The following is a 17,893-nucleotide window of genomic DNA, read 5'->3' on the forward strand; positions in this document are numbered from 1 at the left end:
GTGGTCCTGACAGCCTGTCCAACTAATTTTTTTTGCCAACTTTAACCATATGTTAGTGAAACATTTTTCGAGGTTCGCACGTATACTTTTTGTTTTTTTGTTTTACATTATGGCATGGCAGTGTTTTGCGCATCGAGGCGCCGAGTAACATTTCACCTCAGAAACAAATATCCTGAATCCATCACTGTTTTCGTAGACGTTTTGCATAGTGGGCCTTCAAAAGCTTCGAAAAAGTTTGCCGATGCACTGGTATACCACACTGTACATCATATTTTCATTTCCTTGCCGAATAACGACGCTCTATTTGCCTAATTCTGCGCTACGCCTTTCCAGTCAGGCAATTCTGAATTTGCAAAAACTATAGATACATCATGTATTAACTTAAGATCTCGTTCCCCATCTTGTGGTTATTTTAACGAAAACCTTGGGCGAGTTAACGAAATCCAATGCTCAATGGCTTACTATACTAAGGGGCCTTTGCTGTCCGATTGGCCACCAATGGCATTAGTTGGTGAACCTAAAATGAGAACGGCGACCAGATTAGAACGAGCAATCGGTTGAAATAGGATTCACACTTCCTTTCGGGCGATTTGTTTGCTTAAAAATGTGCATCATTCTAGCTTTCCAGAGTGGCCTGTTGGCGTTATGTTACCAACAACAAAAATTGCAGGCTACGTTTTTTAGAGCTTGTTTAAAACTGGCTGTAAATAGCCACAGCCAGTTTTAAACAAGCTCTAAAAAACGATATGAAAATTGGAAATATGTTGGCCATGGTAATTATAATCGGAATTTTGACAGTTTATCTAACAACCAACATACTGTTAGCCCTACGACTTTAACCAGACTGGCTATAAGTCCACAATGTTTTGGCAATTCGATGGCTAATTAAAAATATGTGGTACCTAATTGAGTGACTGCAGTAATAACAGCAATTTTTTCAGACACTCTTGTAGCGCGTAGCTCATTATTTATTTATTCAATAGCATGTAATATATGACGATCGTGTCATATTAAAACAAAAATATGACCTGAAACTTCACTAGTTCTTATTTCAACGACATCTTACATCAGATATCAACAGGTTATTTTAATTTTATTAAATAATCGAAATTTGTTTAATATTACCATGAATCTTAGAATAGAAAATTGCCGCCAACCAATCACAAGCTATCATTTTTTAAACTTGCAATTCGATGCTTATTTTCGAAATGGTGGGGTTTCTAGCTACAAATAGCATTAAAGATGTGTTCATATCGATTTTTTTGGGCGAGTAAAAGTTTATCGCGATGCTGACAACACGGCAGCCGTGAGCAGTTATTGAAACATGGAAAAAAATAAGAAAAACAATTGGCACGATGAACGATCGGGTAGGCACGATACAGCAAGTTCAAAATTAGTAAGCACTAAAGTAACAAGCGGTAAAGATCACTGTTTTTTTGGATAAGTTCCACATAAATTCACATAATTTCCAATATTGAGGAGGTAGGTTGAACCCCTTTTTATTGGTACAGCGTATGGTTTGTACTTTACCCCAAAGCGTTGTACAAATATTATAAACATCCCGCGGCTTGCTGGAGTCTAGTCAAAACCCACAAGGCATCGCCCAACTGCAGTAGCCTTAGATAAACTGTTGCTACTAGACATAGAAATACAAATAAAAAAAACGGCTCCTCTGCCTCTGGTAATTGTTATTCTGTACCAACCTATGCTAGTCTCCTTGGTAAAAGGTTGGCAAAGAACTACAATTACCAGAGGAGCTGCTTTTTGATTTGCAGTAGCTTTACATCTTAGCCGAGGCAAAAATGGACAGGACTATTTTTCGGGTAGGGTTGGCGATTGGCCGTTTTCGTTCCTACAAGCCGCTTCACTAGAAGAGATATCAGCAGCCTGAAGCAGTTCCTTCGCCAAAGAACACAAAACAACGGCCGGACTCTCTTCTCTCCAGCTGCCGTCGCCAACCACAACAGCTCTAGATTTTTTAACGGGCGAAGTCCTGGGAGAACCACCAGGGGGCGTTGCGTCGTCGTCCCTGGCCTTGACCACTTCCGGGGTCCCGTCCGGCGTCGCCACGGTCACGGTGTCGGTCTTAGGGGTGTCCCCGGACGTTTTGGCGCACTCTGGCGCCAGCGGCGTGGCGTTCAGCGGCGAGCCTTTGAATGGGTGAAGCGGGGTCTTGAAGAGCTGACTGTCTTCCTGGTTGCTTGTGGAGAGCGAAGATACGACCGTGATGGCAGAGAGGACGCCTTTGGCTGAAAGGATACAGCGCGCGAACCTGCGGATTAAATAAGTTTTAGAATGGTTAACGCTGAACTTGTTAGGGGTGGATCTTTTTTTTTCTGGTGCTTGATTTGGCTAAGTAACGGGTATCACATAGTGATTCGCCGCGTACATCGTTGACGATTGCGAGCTATCTACTTTTTTGATCTGTGCAGCACAATTTTGAGGTTTTACTTATCAAATAAAATTCATTTAGTCTTACTTTGGAATGAAAACGCTATTTTGACAATATATACCACTGATGTTAACCAGCCATCTAGGATTTCAACGTACAACGGCCAGTTATAATACATACGTCAAGTCTTGAGTACTCTGAAAAATATTTTCTCTTTTAAAGTACATATAAAAATGGATTGAAATCATTTAAAGAGACCATATTTTTCTGTGCCTCTTGTTTTACCATACAATTTACGTAACAGATTTTTAGGTCACCAATCTTTTCCAGTATATATTTTAAACAAAATCAAAACTAACTTGAGGATGAGTTCTTTTTCTTCGTCATCAATTTCCAGGACGATTTGTTCGACATCTCCATTTCCATTTGGTTCGTTGCCGTTAGCAGCTTTGCTTTGCAACACAACTGTTGCAACTGACAGACAGCAGGAAACTGAAACTTCACTGGACGACATTTCACTTGAACTGCTGTAGTCCACCTTAGGGTGGGAGGTCATCCAATAAAGGCATAAGGAAGATAGCAGGGAAACAGTGGCTCTTCTCATTGAAGCTATTGACCAAAATGGAAGTGTTTTAATGAAATTCTTGAAGAGTATAAAATGTAAATAAACTCAAAATACAGTTAACACCAAGCAAGAAAGTAGCTGATAAAAAAGAGCTAGCCAGGTTTAATAATGTGTTTAACAGGAAAAATATTAGTATTTGTGCTTTGATACTTTGGCCGTGATAAACATGAGTAACACACCAAATCTAGAATATATTAAAATTAATGAAAAAAAAAAGATGTGCATAATATAACGTCAAAACCTAAAAAAAAAATCAAGATACTTAACATCGTATTGGTTTAAACTGTGATTTAAACAGGTCTAATTACATGTTACACTTTTTTTTGGGGCAAGATCTTTAGGCAACCGGTGTATCATTATAATAGGTATGTAGTTATTGAAGGTTAGTAAAACAGCAGATGCGCTGGATTACATATGTATGATAAATAATTTAGATATTAGATAATTTAGATATAAGTTTTTATTAAAGCTGACTGTGGCAAGTGACAGTTAAATACAACAGTATACCTCTGGTGTGCTCAACACAAACACACAGTACACACTTAACAAAATGAACACAATTAAGGGTTAAGACTATGCATATCTTGCTGGATACTGCTGGTTGTTCAAAATTCTTACCTAAAACAGCCTTTCCTTTATCCAGCTCTGCAATGTTGTGAAGTGCATGGAGAGAATGGCTAAGGAGGTGCAGGGTGTCTGCTGAACTGTCCTTATTTACCTGGGCAATGCCTTCCAGTAACGCTCCTAAAAGGAAGATTGTTTTTAGTGATTTAAAACCACTTTTACGGAATGAAACTCAGCGCACCTACCAACAAACTCTTTCGTACAGGAGTCTTTTGCAAAAGTTTCACTTGCTTCAAAAATCTGATCAAAAACTTCAGATAAACTTCGCAGTAGACCACCTAAAGATATTCAAATTATCATGTTATGATCTTACTAAGTTTTATGCTTAATTGTAGTATTGTCACTCATGCTAAACTAGGGCAGTATTGTAATCCTATAGCAAACTAATATAAGCATTTCAGTGATGGTTTGCAGTTTTTACCAAAGTAAATTTTTAGAAAATAGTGTATTCACAACAAAGGGTAATTAACTTTCTGAAGTTTAAGCGAATTTTGGCCAAATATCTAGAAAAACGTCATTTCACATTGGATGGTCAAACTTTTTTTTTTTAAATATTGTGTATCAGTACCACAAGCACAAATGATCACATATCTAGTGATCAGGCAAAGTAACATTGTATTACTTACTGTTTGTTGAGCTATTAAAAATAAACTGAGCGTTTTCCATTACTTCTGATTGGTTCCCCTCGAAAGACTTGATCCAAACATCATTAAACTTTTTGCTATTCAGACACACCCTAAATAACCTGACTAGTTCAATTAAGGTCTGCGTATCAGGTGTGGCCAACAAAGCCAGAAGAACTGATCTAAAAAATAAAAACAATTGTAGATTATTATTTTGGCAAAAGAGCATACATGCAAAAGTATTATTACCTTAAAGGCTCTTTATCGGTGATTGCTTCGCAAGCTTTTTCACTGCACGCCATGTTGCCGAGAATTCCTACAGATATTTCCTAAATTTCAGGTCTGTTAAAGTAAACCACTCACAAAGCTATGCCATACATTATATACGGATGATAGCAGAATACAATAAATGTTTTAATGCCTGTTTAAAGATTGCACTTACTGTAATTCTTGGTGATTTGCTCTTAACGATGACACCATACAGAATATCAACAATGTCAAAGTCTAATAGGAATACTGCAACATCCTGTTAAATTAAGGAACTTAAGACACATAGCTTTTAAGTACACGCCATTCAACATCGTTAATTTGTACAATCAAAGAGTTTTACAGAGATTGCTAAACAACAAATTAGCAGATATTAACACGAAATTAAAATTTCAACATTATAACAATACCATTACATAAATTTATTTAGGGTTAAGTACATAGTAGAAAGTAAGATAGTTGCTAAGCAAAGATAGGTCAGCAATACCTGGTCAACACAAATGTCCCATAGTTTGCAGGCAGAGTCTTGAAGGTCATCGCTCACATCCACAGGGTCATCTTCGGGACTGCTCGCATGTCTATCCACTTCCTATTTAGTGATTATTTAATAGGTCAGTGTTATGCATAGTATATAGTACAAAATATCTATATATCGCAATATAGGTTCATAGAAACAAATTAACATTGAACTTGCAATGCTTGTTTTATATTTTCTTAACCATTTGATGTGTTATCAATATGTAATAAAAAATTATGGCAAAATGGATTATATTTGTAATGTAACACTTGTATTCATCACCATGAAATTAAAATTACTGCGAAATGGATTATATTTTTAATGCAAGACTTGTATTACGGCTGAGGATGCATATAAGTTTAGATTGTAAAAATCACAAATCTAACTGGTAAGTTACCAACATTTATTATTTCCATCAATGTTGCAAGGACCCACTTCTTGCTTATAACAGTGTTTCCGACATTGTCAGCTCGGTAAAGGTCAGGGTCTGTCTCAACCTCCGGAGGTGGAGATGGATTTCGGTTCTCCATAACAACTCTATGTGGTCATGTTTTTCTTAATTTCATTTCACTTTTGGTTTAAATTAATAGATACCTTTTTGTGTAAATATGAAATAAATGAGAGAGTTTTTTGTAGGTATTTGTTAATCGTATATATTTGTTACCCAGGAATATAATATTGTATGCAAATGTACAGTTTTAAGGGATTAATTGAAAAACAGGGTATTTTATTATGTAGAATTTAAGTCTCGTTAAATTGAAATGATTTTTTTGACAGATATCGTTGATTTCGAAAACTCCGTTAAAATTTGAAAGCCATGCAAAAAACGTGTAAAACCAGAAGGACAAAACACCTTAATTTTATCACACAAAATCATTTACGCTCCATTTTCCCGATTATAGTGTACGTTTCCAGCAAAGCGTGTTCAAACACGAGAAAAAGGCAAATCGCAAGACCCGCCAACATGGCGGAGCTTTTAAAAACTTCTCTTGTTTGTTTATTTTGTTGATATTACCATTGATTTCAAAAGTTTAAACACAGTTTTAATTCTTAAATTAATATTAAAAAAAAATTCGCAAAACTGGCAACAATAGAATCGAAAACTACACAAATATTGACGCCGTATTTGAATTGCATTTAGCGGATGAATCTGGAGTTTGACACGTGACTTCGATCGGCGTGCTTTCGGCTTCCCAAATCTAAGAAACCATTTTCCTTCGACGATCGAATCACTCGTTTATTTCCGAATCGGTAAGTGATTTTATTAGCTTTTAAAGTGTTCGTTGTCGAAGTTTTTTGTTTCTAATACATTAAGAACTTGGGAAGTGATTTCCTTTTTCGATCATTTAAATTTTAACTAGGTGTATAAATTGTTCGTATTGCCTTCGCTTATATTATCTAGTTTGCCCATAGGAGATCTGGGGGCGCTGGTCTAGAATCCTACCACAGTTCTAAAATCAACGCACAAAATTTGAGTTAGGGTGCGGGTTAGCGTTCGGTTGTGGGTGGGTCAAGTATTATTATATTCTTTGTTTAATAATAATACTTGACCCACCTCAACCCAAACGCTAACCCTAACCCAAATGGTGTTTCGTTGTGGTAGGATTCTAGACCAGCGCCGATCTGGGCGCTGGTCTAGAATCCCGTCAAATTTTTGTCTGGGGGTTTATATTACTAACATTGTTTGGTTCATGTTGGGTCAAGTGTTACTTTATATATTACCCTATATTTATTTGTTTTTTGCAATTTCATTTTTGACAACTCGTTTTCGTTAAAAAAGAAGTGACCAGCGCCACTCGTTTTGTTATTTCTGAAATAAATGTAGTAGGATTCTAGACCAGTGCTGTCAAGTGTCAGTAGCACCTCGCCAACTAGTTGGTTTAACTATAATTTTGTGGTGGGGCCCTGGTCTAGAATTGTACCACAACGAACATTTAAGGGTGGCGGTTTGTTTGGGTAGGCTAAGCAATATTATTAATTAATAAACCAACACTCAAACCCAAATAATGTGCCTTGCTTTAATAATTGTATCAATGCTATGGTAGGATTCTAGTACAGCGTGTCCGGGATAGTTCCCGTCAGCCATGAGATAGTAGTTTTGCCAAGGTTGTCAAATTTCCTTTTCACATAAAAAAATACAAACGTCTTAAATATTGGGCAGTGTCAATTAGTACTAGACGGGGGTGCGGTTGTTGTATATTTTGTCAGGGCTTAGTGTTTATTTTCAATTTTTACTTTATTTTTTTTTAATATTTTGTATTGTGTACTTTATATTATATATTTTGTTTTTTATTTTCCTTAACTTGTTTCTGCAAGCAAAAACAGATATGGGCCGAAAACTTCCCCACTTAACTTATGCCTTTGATGCGAAAGGGGTTCAAATATGGCGTAGAATTTGGGGAATGATCGAAACATATATTTGATAAATAGAATTTACGTAGATAATGCGTATCGTCATTTTATTAAATTTTGACCAGCTTACGTGTTTGAAAAGCAAATATTATGATTCTCTTAAAGACTAAAAATTGTTTAACGCCTATGGTTTGCTATACTTTTGCAAACTTTTACTCGGTAATTTTTTACCATGGCTTGGGCCGAGCAATCACTGTTAAAACAGGCTTTAAATCTGTAGTTTTAAACAATATGAAAAACATTATTATGTTCTCAATACGCAAACTATTAAATCGAAAGTTTTGCTAGATGTTTAGGCCTGATGTTGGTAGTATGCTGGTTGGAGCAAGATGCACGACAGGTGCTAACAGAGAGGCGTAGACTGCCTTAAGATTTCGCATTAAACTTGCGGCGGTAAATACACCCTATTGACACTTAATTATTAGGCGAAGACTATCGCAAAGTAATTGGTCGCCCGAAAAAAAACTAACGCCGCATTGAAAGCAAGCATTATTAATGAGTCGCTGCTTTGAACATCTCTACTCGCAATGCTTCCCTCCGTTAATTGTACGGTGGGTGAAACTTTATTCACGGCCTTACCTCTTTGTGTATTACCGCGACAATACGATGAAATACGATTTGGAGAATATTGGAAAAATCGTATTTGGAGAATATTTGCTATTTGCACCTGTATAGTATGTTACTCCAATCCAACATATCAACACACAATTTTAAGTTGTGTAGGCCTGGTGTTGATATGTTGGATTAGAGTTGCCACCAGATTTCGCATTTAAATTTGCGGCGGTAAAATAAGTTGTTTCTTAACAGCATTAAGTAATTTTACTAAAGAGAAGCCTCGTTTTAAAATGCAAGTCGCACGAGCTCAGTTTAGGACGTGCCACTTCGCACAATGAAAGTCTCACGCGCGGGACAATAAAGCCCAGCAGGCGGTCAGTCGCTTCGTCACTTCACAAGCTGAACAAAGCAAGCGAATATGAACGAATTCTGTATGAAAGTTTTTCTGCTGCTAGTTGGCAGTCGTTAGCTACAAAGTGCTAAAACGCAATGTTTCAGGTTTTTACCCCCCAAGCAAAGGCCCCTGGGGGTGCAGCCTCATAAACTTTTACAAAGCACCTACATACCACTCTACGCCATGTCTGAAAATTTAAAGGTTCTACGATGTCTACTTTTTCTATAAAGCTTCGGACAAAAATCGGTCTGAAACATACCATAGGAAACCAAAAAAGAATAGCGGCAAAAACAAGATATGTCCCGAAAATAAATTTTCGGCCCATATAATTAAGCAATGAGTTTATAATTGAATGATTAATTCTTGTACTTCCCGGATGATTATATTGAGCATGCCATTTTCATATAATCTCTACTCTTTGTTGTTTAGTGAAAAAATAACCTACTTGCAATGGAGAAGCACGAAGCTACATACTTGCCAGAATTAATGGCAGAAAAAGACAGTATTGACCCATCTTTTGTTCATGCTGTCCGCCTTATTTCAAGTGGTGAGCAGTTATTTTCTTTTACAAAAAGTAATTTTTTGCACCGCAGCTTTTAAGGCATGTTTAAAAACTTTCCTAGTTGTGTGTTTGCCCTAACACCACTTCAAACGTTAGCGTCACAAGTAGAGACTTTGTTGTGTAGCCGACAGCTTTTAACATTGAATTTTCATTAAATGAGATAAACACCCCAGGCAGGCCTTTATTTCTAATATCTTTGCTAAATGTATAGAGTTGAGTCTTACTTGTATAGTTTGTATCAGGATGAAATTACTGACAAAATTTCTTTATTTAGAAATTGAAAAAATCAAGAACCCACAAAAAGAAAGACAGGCCAACAAAACCGACAAAGAAGACTTTCACAATGTGCACGATACCAAATATCCTAAAATTGAATGTAGCATTAAAGTCCCAACAGATCTATACCCCCGAATAAACTTTGTTGGAAGGCTTATTGGCCCCGGTGGTTCAACGTTAAAGGGAATTCAAGAGGTGACACGCACTCGTATTGCAATCCTTGGAAAAGGATCGATCAGGGACAAGAAACGAGTAAGTAGCAGTCACATATTGGCCCCATTTAATAAAAATGTTAAGAATAATAATGAGATGTTAAACCACGGTTTATTTTTTAGCAAGAGGAAATTGCTTCTGGAAATGAAGAAAAGTTAGCGCACCTTAAATTACCCCTCCATGTCAAGATTACATGTGTAGCACCAGTAGAACAGGTAAAACACTTTTTTAAGCCATTGTCCTAAATTTTCAATTGTGGAGTTGTAAACCACTAGAATTGCTAAAGAATGTATTTTAGGTGAACTATTGCTTATTAACAATTGTGTTTTCTGTTTCCAGGCTTACATGAATGTTGGCAGAGCCTGCAGTGAAATTACTAAACTTCTTCATGTTGACGATGAAGAGGCAGCAATGATGAACATGGAAGCCCCTTCACAGCGTGGAGGATTTTCAGGCCGCGGTGGAAGTGGCAGAGGCGGAAGGTAATTCAAAACCAACTGAGTTGAATGTTGAAGCATCCTGCTAAGTTTTATCCTTTTGGCCTGCGTTTTGTTTATCGCATAAACATAATTACATCGGAGTCCCTTGTTAAAATAGTTTTTTTCCGCTTGCAGAGGGCGAGGCCGTGGTAACCTCTCAAGTGGGGGAAGGGGTTCTGGAAGAGGGTCGAGAGGATCTGGCAGAGGTTCTACTGGTGGAAGAGGTAAAGAGCCTTGATAAATAATGTTTTGTCCGGTTTCAATGATGACAATTGCAATCACGGAAGGGTGGTTTACTGCCTTGCTGATGGTTTGGGAAATAATCTGAGAAACCATTTAAGCAAACAGAAATGTTCTCCTACTTTAGTACTGATTCAAGTCTTGTAACCATAAATTTAAACTCTTTTGCATTGCATTGCATTACAGGCCAGGCAACTGCTCGAATGAACACCCGTGGAAGAGGGGGTACTGGTGGAGCCAGGGCAGCAAAAACATCGATGCTTCAACAGGCACAAGATCCATATGCAGCACAAGTTGATGAATATGTAAGCATTTACAAAACTTTTTTATACCAAACCCAGATTAGACTTTTAATTTGTTGTTGGCATGATTTATGGACACTGTTTGGGGGTGCTTCTAGTAGAAATTTAGGTACTCCGTCCCTCTAAATAATAATAATAAATCTTACAGTAATTTCATTTGATCGACTCTCCAACAGTAAGTCAAAGACTACTAATTCAGTGAAATACCTGCCTAGCAAATAAAATAATTAAGCATTTAAAAAACTGAATACCAAAAGATTAATATGTCGTACACAACTTCTATTTTGACCTTGACTTTAGCAGTAGATTTCGAATGAAAGATAAGTTGGCGTCTATGGCGTGATTTGTAGCTGAATTTAAATTATTGTTTGTTTTTTTGTAGGGTTATGAATATGATGGGTCATATGATGGCTACGGAGCTGAATATGCCGAAGCCGGTTACGAACAGGGATACGGTGAAGCTGCCTATGCTGAAGCTTATGATGATGGGTGAGTTGTGTAATATAAATAGATGGTGGTTCTTAAACTGAGACCGTGCAGCAGTTCTAAATACACCATTTAAGCTCTGGTTAGAGCAATTGACTTTAGTAGTACTGATTTAAATGTGCTGCTATGTCCTACAGTAATTGTTTTTTAACTTCTAGTTATACTTTAATTTGCTTTGTCTTAAGAAAAAAGTTCCACTGGGACTAACAAAATATTTCTTTGTTGTCTGCCAAACTGTGATTGACTTTTTCACCCTTTAAATGTTTTTAGATCCTACGGTACCGCAGAGTCCTATGATGCCTATTCCTATGGTGATGGATATGGTAAGCAACATGAAAGAAACCATAACTGATCACTTACAAAATCTCACAACTCTTGTTTTGTATTTTAGATGCATACGGCAACGGAGCTACTGATGCTTCTTATGGAGTTGCAGCAACCAAAAGTTTCCGTGGAAAGATGAGAGGTGGCACTGGAAGGGGTCGTGCCTCAAAGCCTTACTGATTTCCTGTTGCTTACTGATGGTGATGCAGCCTTACACATTTGAGGTGTGCATTGCAGGAAATCACATAAGGAACTACAAAAACTTGGGCGCAAACTTAAACTACAAAACTCCCTTTAGCGCTAAAGACTGAATCACCAACAAACTATAGTGTTAGTCCTTTTGGACTACTAAACACAGGCTGTTTGGCCAGTCGTAAAAATGCGCTTTTAATCAGTGTAATTATGATCAACTTAAACCATTTTTTCAAAGTAAGATCTCCCCAAACTGTTGATTTGAAAATTAACCACTTGTGTGATCTCAACTTTGCTAACTTTTTTATTGAAACAACGCAAATTAATTCCACAAATGATAGTGGTAAACTTTAAACAAACTGTGCCCGCTAACTTCTTTTTCTTTCTTTTACAGTTACAAACCAGACTTTTAACAACATTCAATGCTAAATGTCTATTTGTTTTTCTTTTTTGTAAATAAATCCTTGCGAACAATTTAAAGTAAACACCACTTCTAGTTATAACATTGTATAGCTAAAAATTTTAATGCTTCAATTGTGTAGTGATTTCAAAAAGCTTTAATGCATTCAATGCTCAAAAAATATAAACAGTCAATGTATCACTTTTTTGTAACTTTTGTCTTTCAAAATATTTTTAATAAAAGTGAATCTAAAATACTGACAAAACGTTATTATTACGATGTAGCTGAAATTGGCAAGTAATAAGTCTTAATGAAAATGCGCAAATACCAAGGTACTGTAATAAAAATCCAAATTTAAGTGATTGGTTTGTTGCAAATTTAAGTGAACAAAACATGCAAGTGAATAATAATGTGAAAGCAAAAAAAGTGTTAGATCTGAATTCCTTGAAATAAAGGCATGAATTTGCAATTTGTGCCAAAAATACAAAATCGCCAACAAACATCGTGAAAAAGAACGAAACTTTTCAAGAGACGGCTGTGATAAATCTCAACAAACGAAAGGATAAGTTTTAAATGATGAAAAAAACAATATCCCAACTAAAAAGTAAACCAACCAAAGGTAAAGTAAAACTGTTTTTCGCTCTTTGCAACTAAACTGCTTAGGTTGAACTAAAAATATCTGCATCAAAATTTTAAACGTGCGTAAAAAAATCTTTAGTAAGAAATAGAATTTTTAACTAGGTAAAAAAGAGTTTTTGTATCTAGTAAAACTTGTTTAAGGTTTTTTAAATGGAGCCTATGATAAATCGTTTTTTTTTTCTGTATAATCTATGAATGTACTGTGTGAACCTCATTTCCTGACTTTTATAAAACGTTCTTTAGATCACTGGTGAAGTCGTTTCAATTGCTTTCCACCTCGAGCAGCTTTTAAAAGGTAAAAAGTTAACACAATATGTAAATTTTTATTTATGGCAAGCCTATGATGAAAAAACTTCTTTCCCCATCATATGTATTGTGATGAAATTTATCTATAAGCTCAACTAAACTGAGGTTGCTGCCTAAACAGTATTTATTTGTATGTTTAGCAATTTTTTTTTCAGCAAAACCATAACCCTATTTAATTTGTTTCAGGGGATAAAGATTTTAAGAAAACAATTGAAAGATTTATCATTTTTGGTAAGTTAAGGTGTTTTAAACCTATTTTAAGTTTTTAAAAAGCCTTAAAATTTTCCAGAAGTCTTTTAAATTTATAATGGTGAAAGATGATATGGGTTTAGAAAACATTTTTACACTGATTTGGTACTGTGTTGAACCATTTCTATTACTATTAATACTGTTATGTATTCAAAGTTTAGAGCAATCCAATTTTGTTGATGAAAAGTGTTGCAAACCATGTTAGGTTCCATCTAAAATCTGGAGTGATTAATAAAAAAAACCTAACCTAATCTATTGCAAAATGCACACACGGATTCCATATTCCCTGTTTTTGTGGTGATGTGGCCAGAATGTATGCAAGAATAAAATGTCTTTCTGAACCATTGTCTGGCGATTGCCATTTGCCATCCATACTGATCTGAAAGAAACACTTAACTTAATGCCAAACAGTCTTGCTTTTATTTCACATTGTGGGATGTTTAATGTTACTTAAATCATATTTTTCTTAAGGTCAACATTACTGCCTCCATGAAGAATATAAAGCAACTAGCAAGGTAGATCTATTATTATTATCGCAGAATGTTCTAAAACGTTTTAACCAATGATGAAAAAACTTCTTTCCCCATCATATTTATTGTGATGAAATTATCTATATAAGCTCAACTTGACTGAGGTTAAATCTTGGAAATTATAACTGTTAAAAAAATTAATAAAGGCGCTAAAAAAAACTCTTAACCTACAGATCAGATGGAGGACCTCAATCTTGGAATCCTCTCATTGCATCATGAAGAGTAGGTTCATCCAGTAATTGTAAAGTCTTCATGGTCAATTCCACATTCGTGAGATTATATTTTTGTTTCCAGTACTGCCAAAATTTATGTTGACTAGTTTTTTTTCTATTCACTTGTATTATAATTATTTACAAGTAATTGTGTGCATGTGCACATTTGTCTGACTTAACAAAATCTTTTGGAAACTGTTTTGATTAAATTTTAATAAACCTTATAACTTTATGCTGTTAATATAAGTAACTAAGGCCATATCTTGGGTTATTTCCATAAAGCCACTTCTAATGCAAAATGCACACACGGATTCCATATTCCCTGTTTTTGTGGTGATGTGGCCAGAATGTATGCAATAATAAAATGTCTTTCTGAACCATTGTGTGGCGATTGCCATTTGCCATCCATACTGATCTGAAAGAAACATTTCAACTTAAGCCAAATAGTCTTGCTTTTATTTCACATTGTGGGATGTTTAATGTTACTTAAATCATATTTTTCTTAAGGTCAACATTACTGCCTCCATGAAGAATATAAAGCAACTAGCAAGGTAGATATATTTTTATTATCGCAGGATATTCAAAAACATTTCAACCTATGATGAAAAAACTTCTTTCCCCATCATATTTATTGTGATGAAATTATCTATATAAGCTCAACTAGACTGAGGTTAAATCTTTGATTATAACTGTTAATAAAATTATGTAAGGTACTAATAAAAACTTTTTACAGATCACATGGATGACCTGAATCTTCGAATATTCTTATCATTGCACTCTAACACTGCATTATAAAGAGTAAGTTAGCGTGTATAATTTAAGGCATGCGAAGGCGCTTAGCAAACATCTATAACTGTCACCTGGCCATTTTAAAGTCAATTTCATTTTCGTGAGATTATATACTAGTACTGCCAAAATTTATAACAGGTTTTATATAGACCATTTTTTCCCCCCCTTTACTTGTATCCCGAATATTTACAACTAATTATGTGCCGTTACACCTTTGACTGACTCACACAATGTTTTCCCAGTGTTATTTCCATTTAAGTCACTTCTTGGTGAACAAAAATTAGAAAGTCTTTTTATGTAACCAAAGATAGTGACGTCTAAAGCAAAATGCACACACGGATTCCATATCCCCTGTTTTTGTGGTGATGTGGCCAGAATGTATGCTAGAATAAAATATCCTTCTGAACCATTGTGTGGCGATTGCCATTTGCCATCCTTACTGATCTGAATGAAACATTTTACCTATTGTGAGATCCATTTTATAATAAGACTGTTTTCAAACCATATAGGTTTTTAATGGTACACTACTATTACTTTGAACTTTCAGGTTAAAGTTTTTCTTCATTACGAAAATCCTCTACAGAACTTGACTGGTGAGTTTTTAATTTAGTTTATTAAATCATAGTGTGCTAATTATGATGAAAACTTAACTCTCTCTCTGAATACAATGAAGATGACTAGAGTCTCTGAAAAAATTGGCACAAAAGGCATCCTATTGTAACATACTAAAATAAATGTATCCCGTGACTGTTGATTGTTTTGTTTTATCAGGAATGCTTCCATCTGAATGAATTTCACAACGATTTTAAGCAGGTAAATTATGCTGACAGCACTTTTTGTAGTTACTTGTCGCAATGATGCCTAAGCTCAACAGGACAGAAACAATTTTGTTGATAACAATTCTTCATTCTGAGCGACTCTTCTGAACATTTCTGATTTTTTTTTTGCAAAACTACAAGTAATTACAAAATTTTTTTAACTTGCAGATTCTCCTCGCTTGCCGCTGTCTTGAAAGGTAGGTATATTATTGTTTTTAAAGGTGGGTATATTATTGAAGTATTTAACAATAATATACCTACCTTTAATAAACTTAAATAAAGCAAAGGTTACTATGATGAAATTGACTTGCCCTGTCCGATGGTTGCTGACGATATGTTTATTGATACTCTACTGAGTAACCTTTGAAATTAAACTATTGTTATTAAAGATTATTGCTAAAACTGCTTTTTATAAAGCGTTCCTTTCGTGTAGGTACTTCGATGTGCTACTCCTGATTTAAATTCAATAAAAATTATATTTCTTGGAATTGCTCGTTTTCGTGTTAGTAAAGATTTGTTTTTACTTGCAGATTCTCCTCGCTCGCCGCTTTCATGAAGGCAAGTATTCAACAATAATATACCAACCTATATAAATATATAAATAATGGCAAAGGTTACTATGATGAAATTGACTTGCCCTGTCCGATGGTTGCTGACGATATGTTTATTGATACTCTACTGAGTAACCTTAAAACAACTATTGTTTTTAAAAGATTATTGGTAAAACTGCTTTTTAATAAAGCGTTCCTTTCTTGTAGGTACTTCGATGTGCTACTCCTGGTTTAAATTCAATAAAATTTATATTTCTTGGAATTGCTCGTTTTTTCGTTACTTGTAAGAGAAGTCATGTCTGTACTGTGAGGCGAGGATGTGAAAGTTATAAGTAGGGCCATTTAACGAAATTGCTTGTTGCGCAAAACTTTTTTTTTTTGCTGACGAAGAAGTTTCTTATTGGGGTGAAGAAAAAGCAGAGAAGGATAGTTATATATTTAGAATTTTTTTAAACTAGTTCAGTGGTAATCAACCTCTTTTCTTTCGTGGCCCATTTTCGCAAAAAAATTGTGGCCCAATAAATTTTTATGAAAGGACAACTTACAAAAAAGGTTAGAACAAACTATCAACAGTGCGCACTAGTGAGGTACTTGCTTCTGTACAGCAAATGTACAGGCGCGATCGTTCTCGTCCTTGTTTTAGCTTAGCTTCTGTATTTTTTAGAAAAATAAGCCGTGGGCCGTATGTTGCCCAGGTCTGCCCTGAAAGGACGGTGTGTGTTTACAGATAAGGCGCCAACAAAACTTACGTTTATGCCGATGCAATCCTATCGCCCAGTGGAGCCATGTAAGACATTAAACTGGCTGGCCGACATCCGCCCTCAAACCTAGCCCGGGATTTTGTAGATCTCGGCTGAAACAAAACCAGGTGTAAAATGAAAAAAATATGTTTTTACTTTTGGTCTTTTAGAAAATTTCTCCGAACAAAGAATATTTTGTTTTAATTTAATCGGCCAATTAATATTTTTAGTTATTAAATTGTGTCGGACATTCAAAACTGATGACGTCAACTTAACATAAAAACCGCAAAGTGCAGTTTAGCAGCACATACCAAACCGCGATGGCAAAAAAAAATTATTGGTAACCTGCTTGTTTTTCGTCTTTGTTTAAAATTGACAGTTAAATTTTTTCTCTGATGCTATCAAAAAAAGTAAACGGTTCTCCAATGAGTCCTGGCGAAATAATATAACACCTTGTTCTTCTGAGATCTGTTGTATTTTCATTTTTTTTTAATATTTAACCTGACAGAAAAATTATATAATTGCGTATTTCGATCTATGCTGAAATTAGTTTAATAGTCCCTCTCTGGTACGGTAGTACGTCAGTTTAGTGCTCTCTAAGATGTGTTTTGCTATTTGGCAAAGGTTGTAAACCAGTGGTCTAGCTGCCTTTCCTCTGGTACAGCAACAAAGAAAAGTTTTGCTGTGTGCCTGCAATTTACGCAGAGGTCAAAGTAGAATAATTTTCTTACCGAAACGTATAAAAAAATTAGAGATGACGTCAAAAAGTTACGTCACGGCGGGACGTCTAAAACAAGTTACCTTAGAAAACCCGAGGTTATCGTTCGACGTCGTATACAAATTAGCATAATCTTAAATTTACTACATCAAATAAGATGGCGGAATAGCCTGGTTAATAAGGCAAACAAGCAACTTAAGAAACCTGAGGTTATCGCTCAAAGTTGTGTGCACCAACATGCAACTGAAAATCTAGTTTAAATATATTCAACAGATTGCAAGATATTCTGCTATAGACGGGTAAAACGTAGCACTGCATATGTAATAGTGGAAATCACCTTGACCGTTGCAAGATAAATGTCGACCTTTATAGATTGTATTTGAAATATATATACTAACGATGTCTTTGCTGGCGAAATATATTTGTATCTTTTAACATCTATAAAAAGTGTCTGACCT

At 35.5% G+C, this 17,893-nt stretch overlaps 2 protein-coding genes and 2 non-coding genes across 5 annotated transcripts; 3 read left to right on the top strand and 1 right to left on the bottom strand.

Moving 5' to 3' along the window:
• Positions 1–962: 962 nt before the first annotated feature.
• On the bottom strand, positions 963–5,631 carry LOC146157261 (protein saal1-like). The gene is made up of 9 exons (XM_083387561.1): positions 5,450–5,631; positions 5,019–5,120; positions 4,707–4,790; positions 4,514–4,593; positions 4,268–4,446; positions 3,827–3,919; positions 3,636–3,761; positions 2,752–3,001; positions 963–2,272 (listed from the first exon to the last, which is right to left on the bottom strand). The coding sequence occupies exons 1-9, from the start codon at positions 5,576–5,578 to the stop codon at positions 1,813–1,815; spliced, it is 1,503 nt and encodes a 500-aa protein (XP_083243687.1). The 5' UTR covers positions 5,579–5,631; the 3' UTR covers positions 963–1,812.
• A 617-nt stretch (positions 5,632–6,248) lies between these two features.
• On the top strand, positions 6,249–12,834 carry LOC146157262 (KH domain-containing, RNA-binding, signal transduction-associated protein 2-like). Of its 2 annotated transcripts, XM_083387314.1 has the most exons (11): positions 6,249–6,299; positions 8,839–8,956; positions 9,246–9,499; positions 9,583–9,675; positions 9,800–9,942; positions 10,075–10,163; positions 10,366–10,484; positions 10,864–10,970; positions 11,238–11,290; positions 11,359–11,515; positions 12,766–12,834. In XM_083387314.1, exons 2-10 carry the CDS (start codon positions 8,860–8,862, stop codon positions 11,469–11,471), a joined length of 1,068 nt encoding a protein of 355 aa, XP_083243440.1. In that variant the 5' UTR covers positions 6,249–6,299; positions 8,839–8,859; the 3' UTR covers positions 11,472–11,515; positions 12,766–12,834. The 2 variants fall into 2 exon arrangements, with proteins under 2 accessions (XP_083243440.1, XP_083243438.1); XM_083387312.1 differs by lacking the exon at positions 12,766–12,834 and having other exon boundaries at positions 11,359–11,745.
• A 795-nt stretch (positions 12,835–13,629) lies between these two features.
• On the top strand, positions 13,630–13,719 carry LOC146157263 (small nucleolar SNORD12/SNORD106). The gene has a single exon (XR_014495260.1). It is a non-coding gene; the product is annotated as a small nucleolar SNORD12/SNORD106 (small nucleolar RNA).
• Positions 13,720–14,407: 688 nt separating this feature from the next.
• Positions 14,408–14,496, top strand: LOC146157264 (small nucleolar SNORD12/SNORD106). Its single transcript, XR_014495261.1, has one exon. It is a non-coding gene; the product is annotated as a small nucleolar SNORD12/SNORD106 (small nucleolar RNA).
• The last annotated feature ends 3,397 nt before the right edge of the window (positions 14,497–17,893 follow it).

This window comes from Ascidiella aspersa, chromosome 4 (genome assembly GCF_963924565.1).
Source record: "Ascidiella aspersa chromosome 4, kaAscAspe10.2, whole genome shotgun sequence".
NCBI lineage: Eukaryota > Metazoa > Chordata > Ascidiacea > Phlebobranchia > Ascidiidae > Ascidiella > Ascidiella aspersa.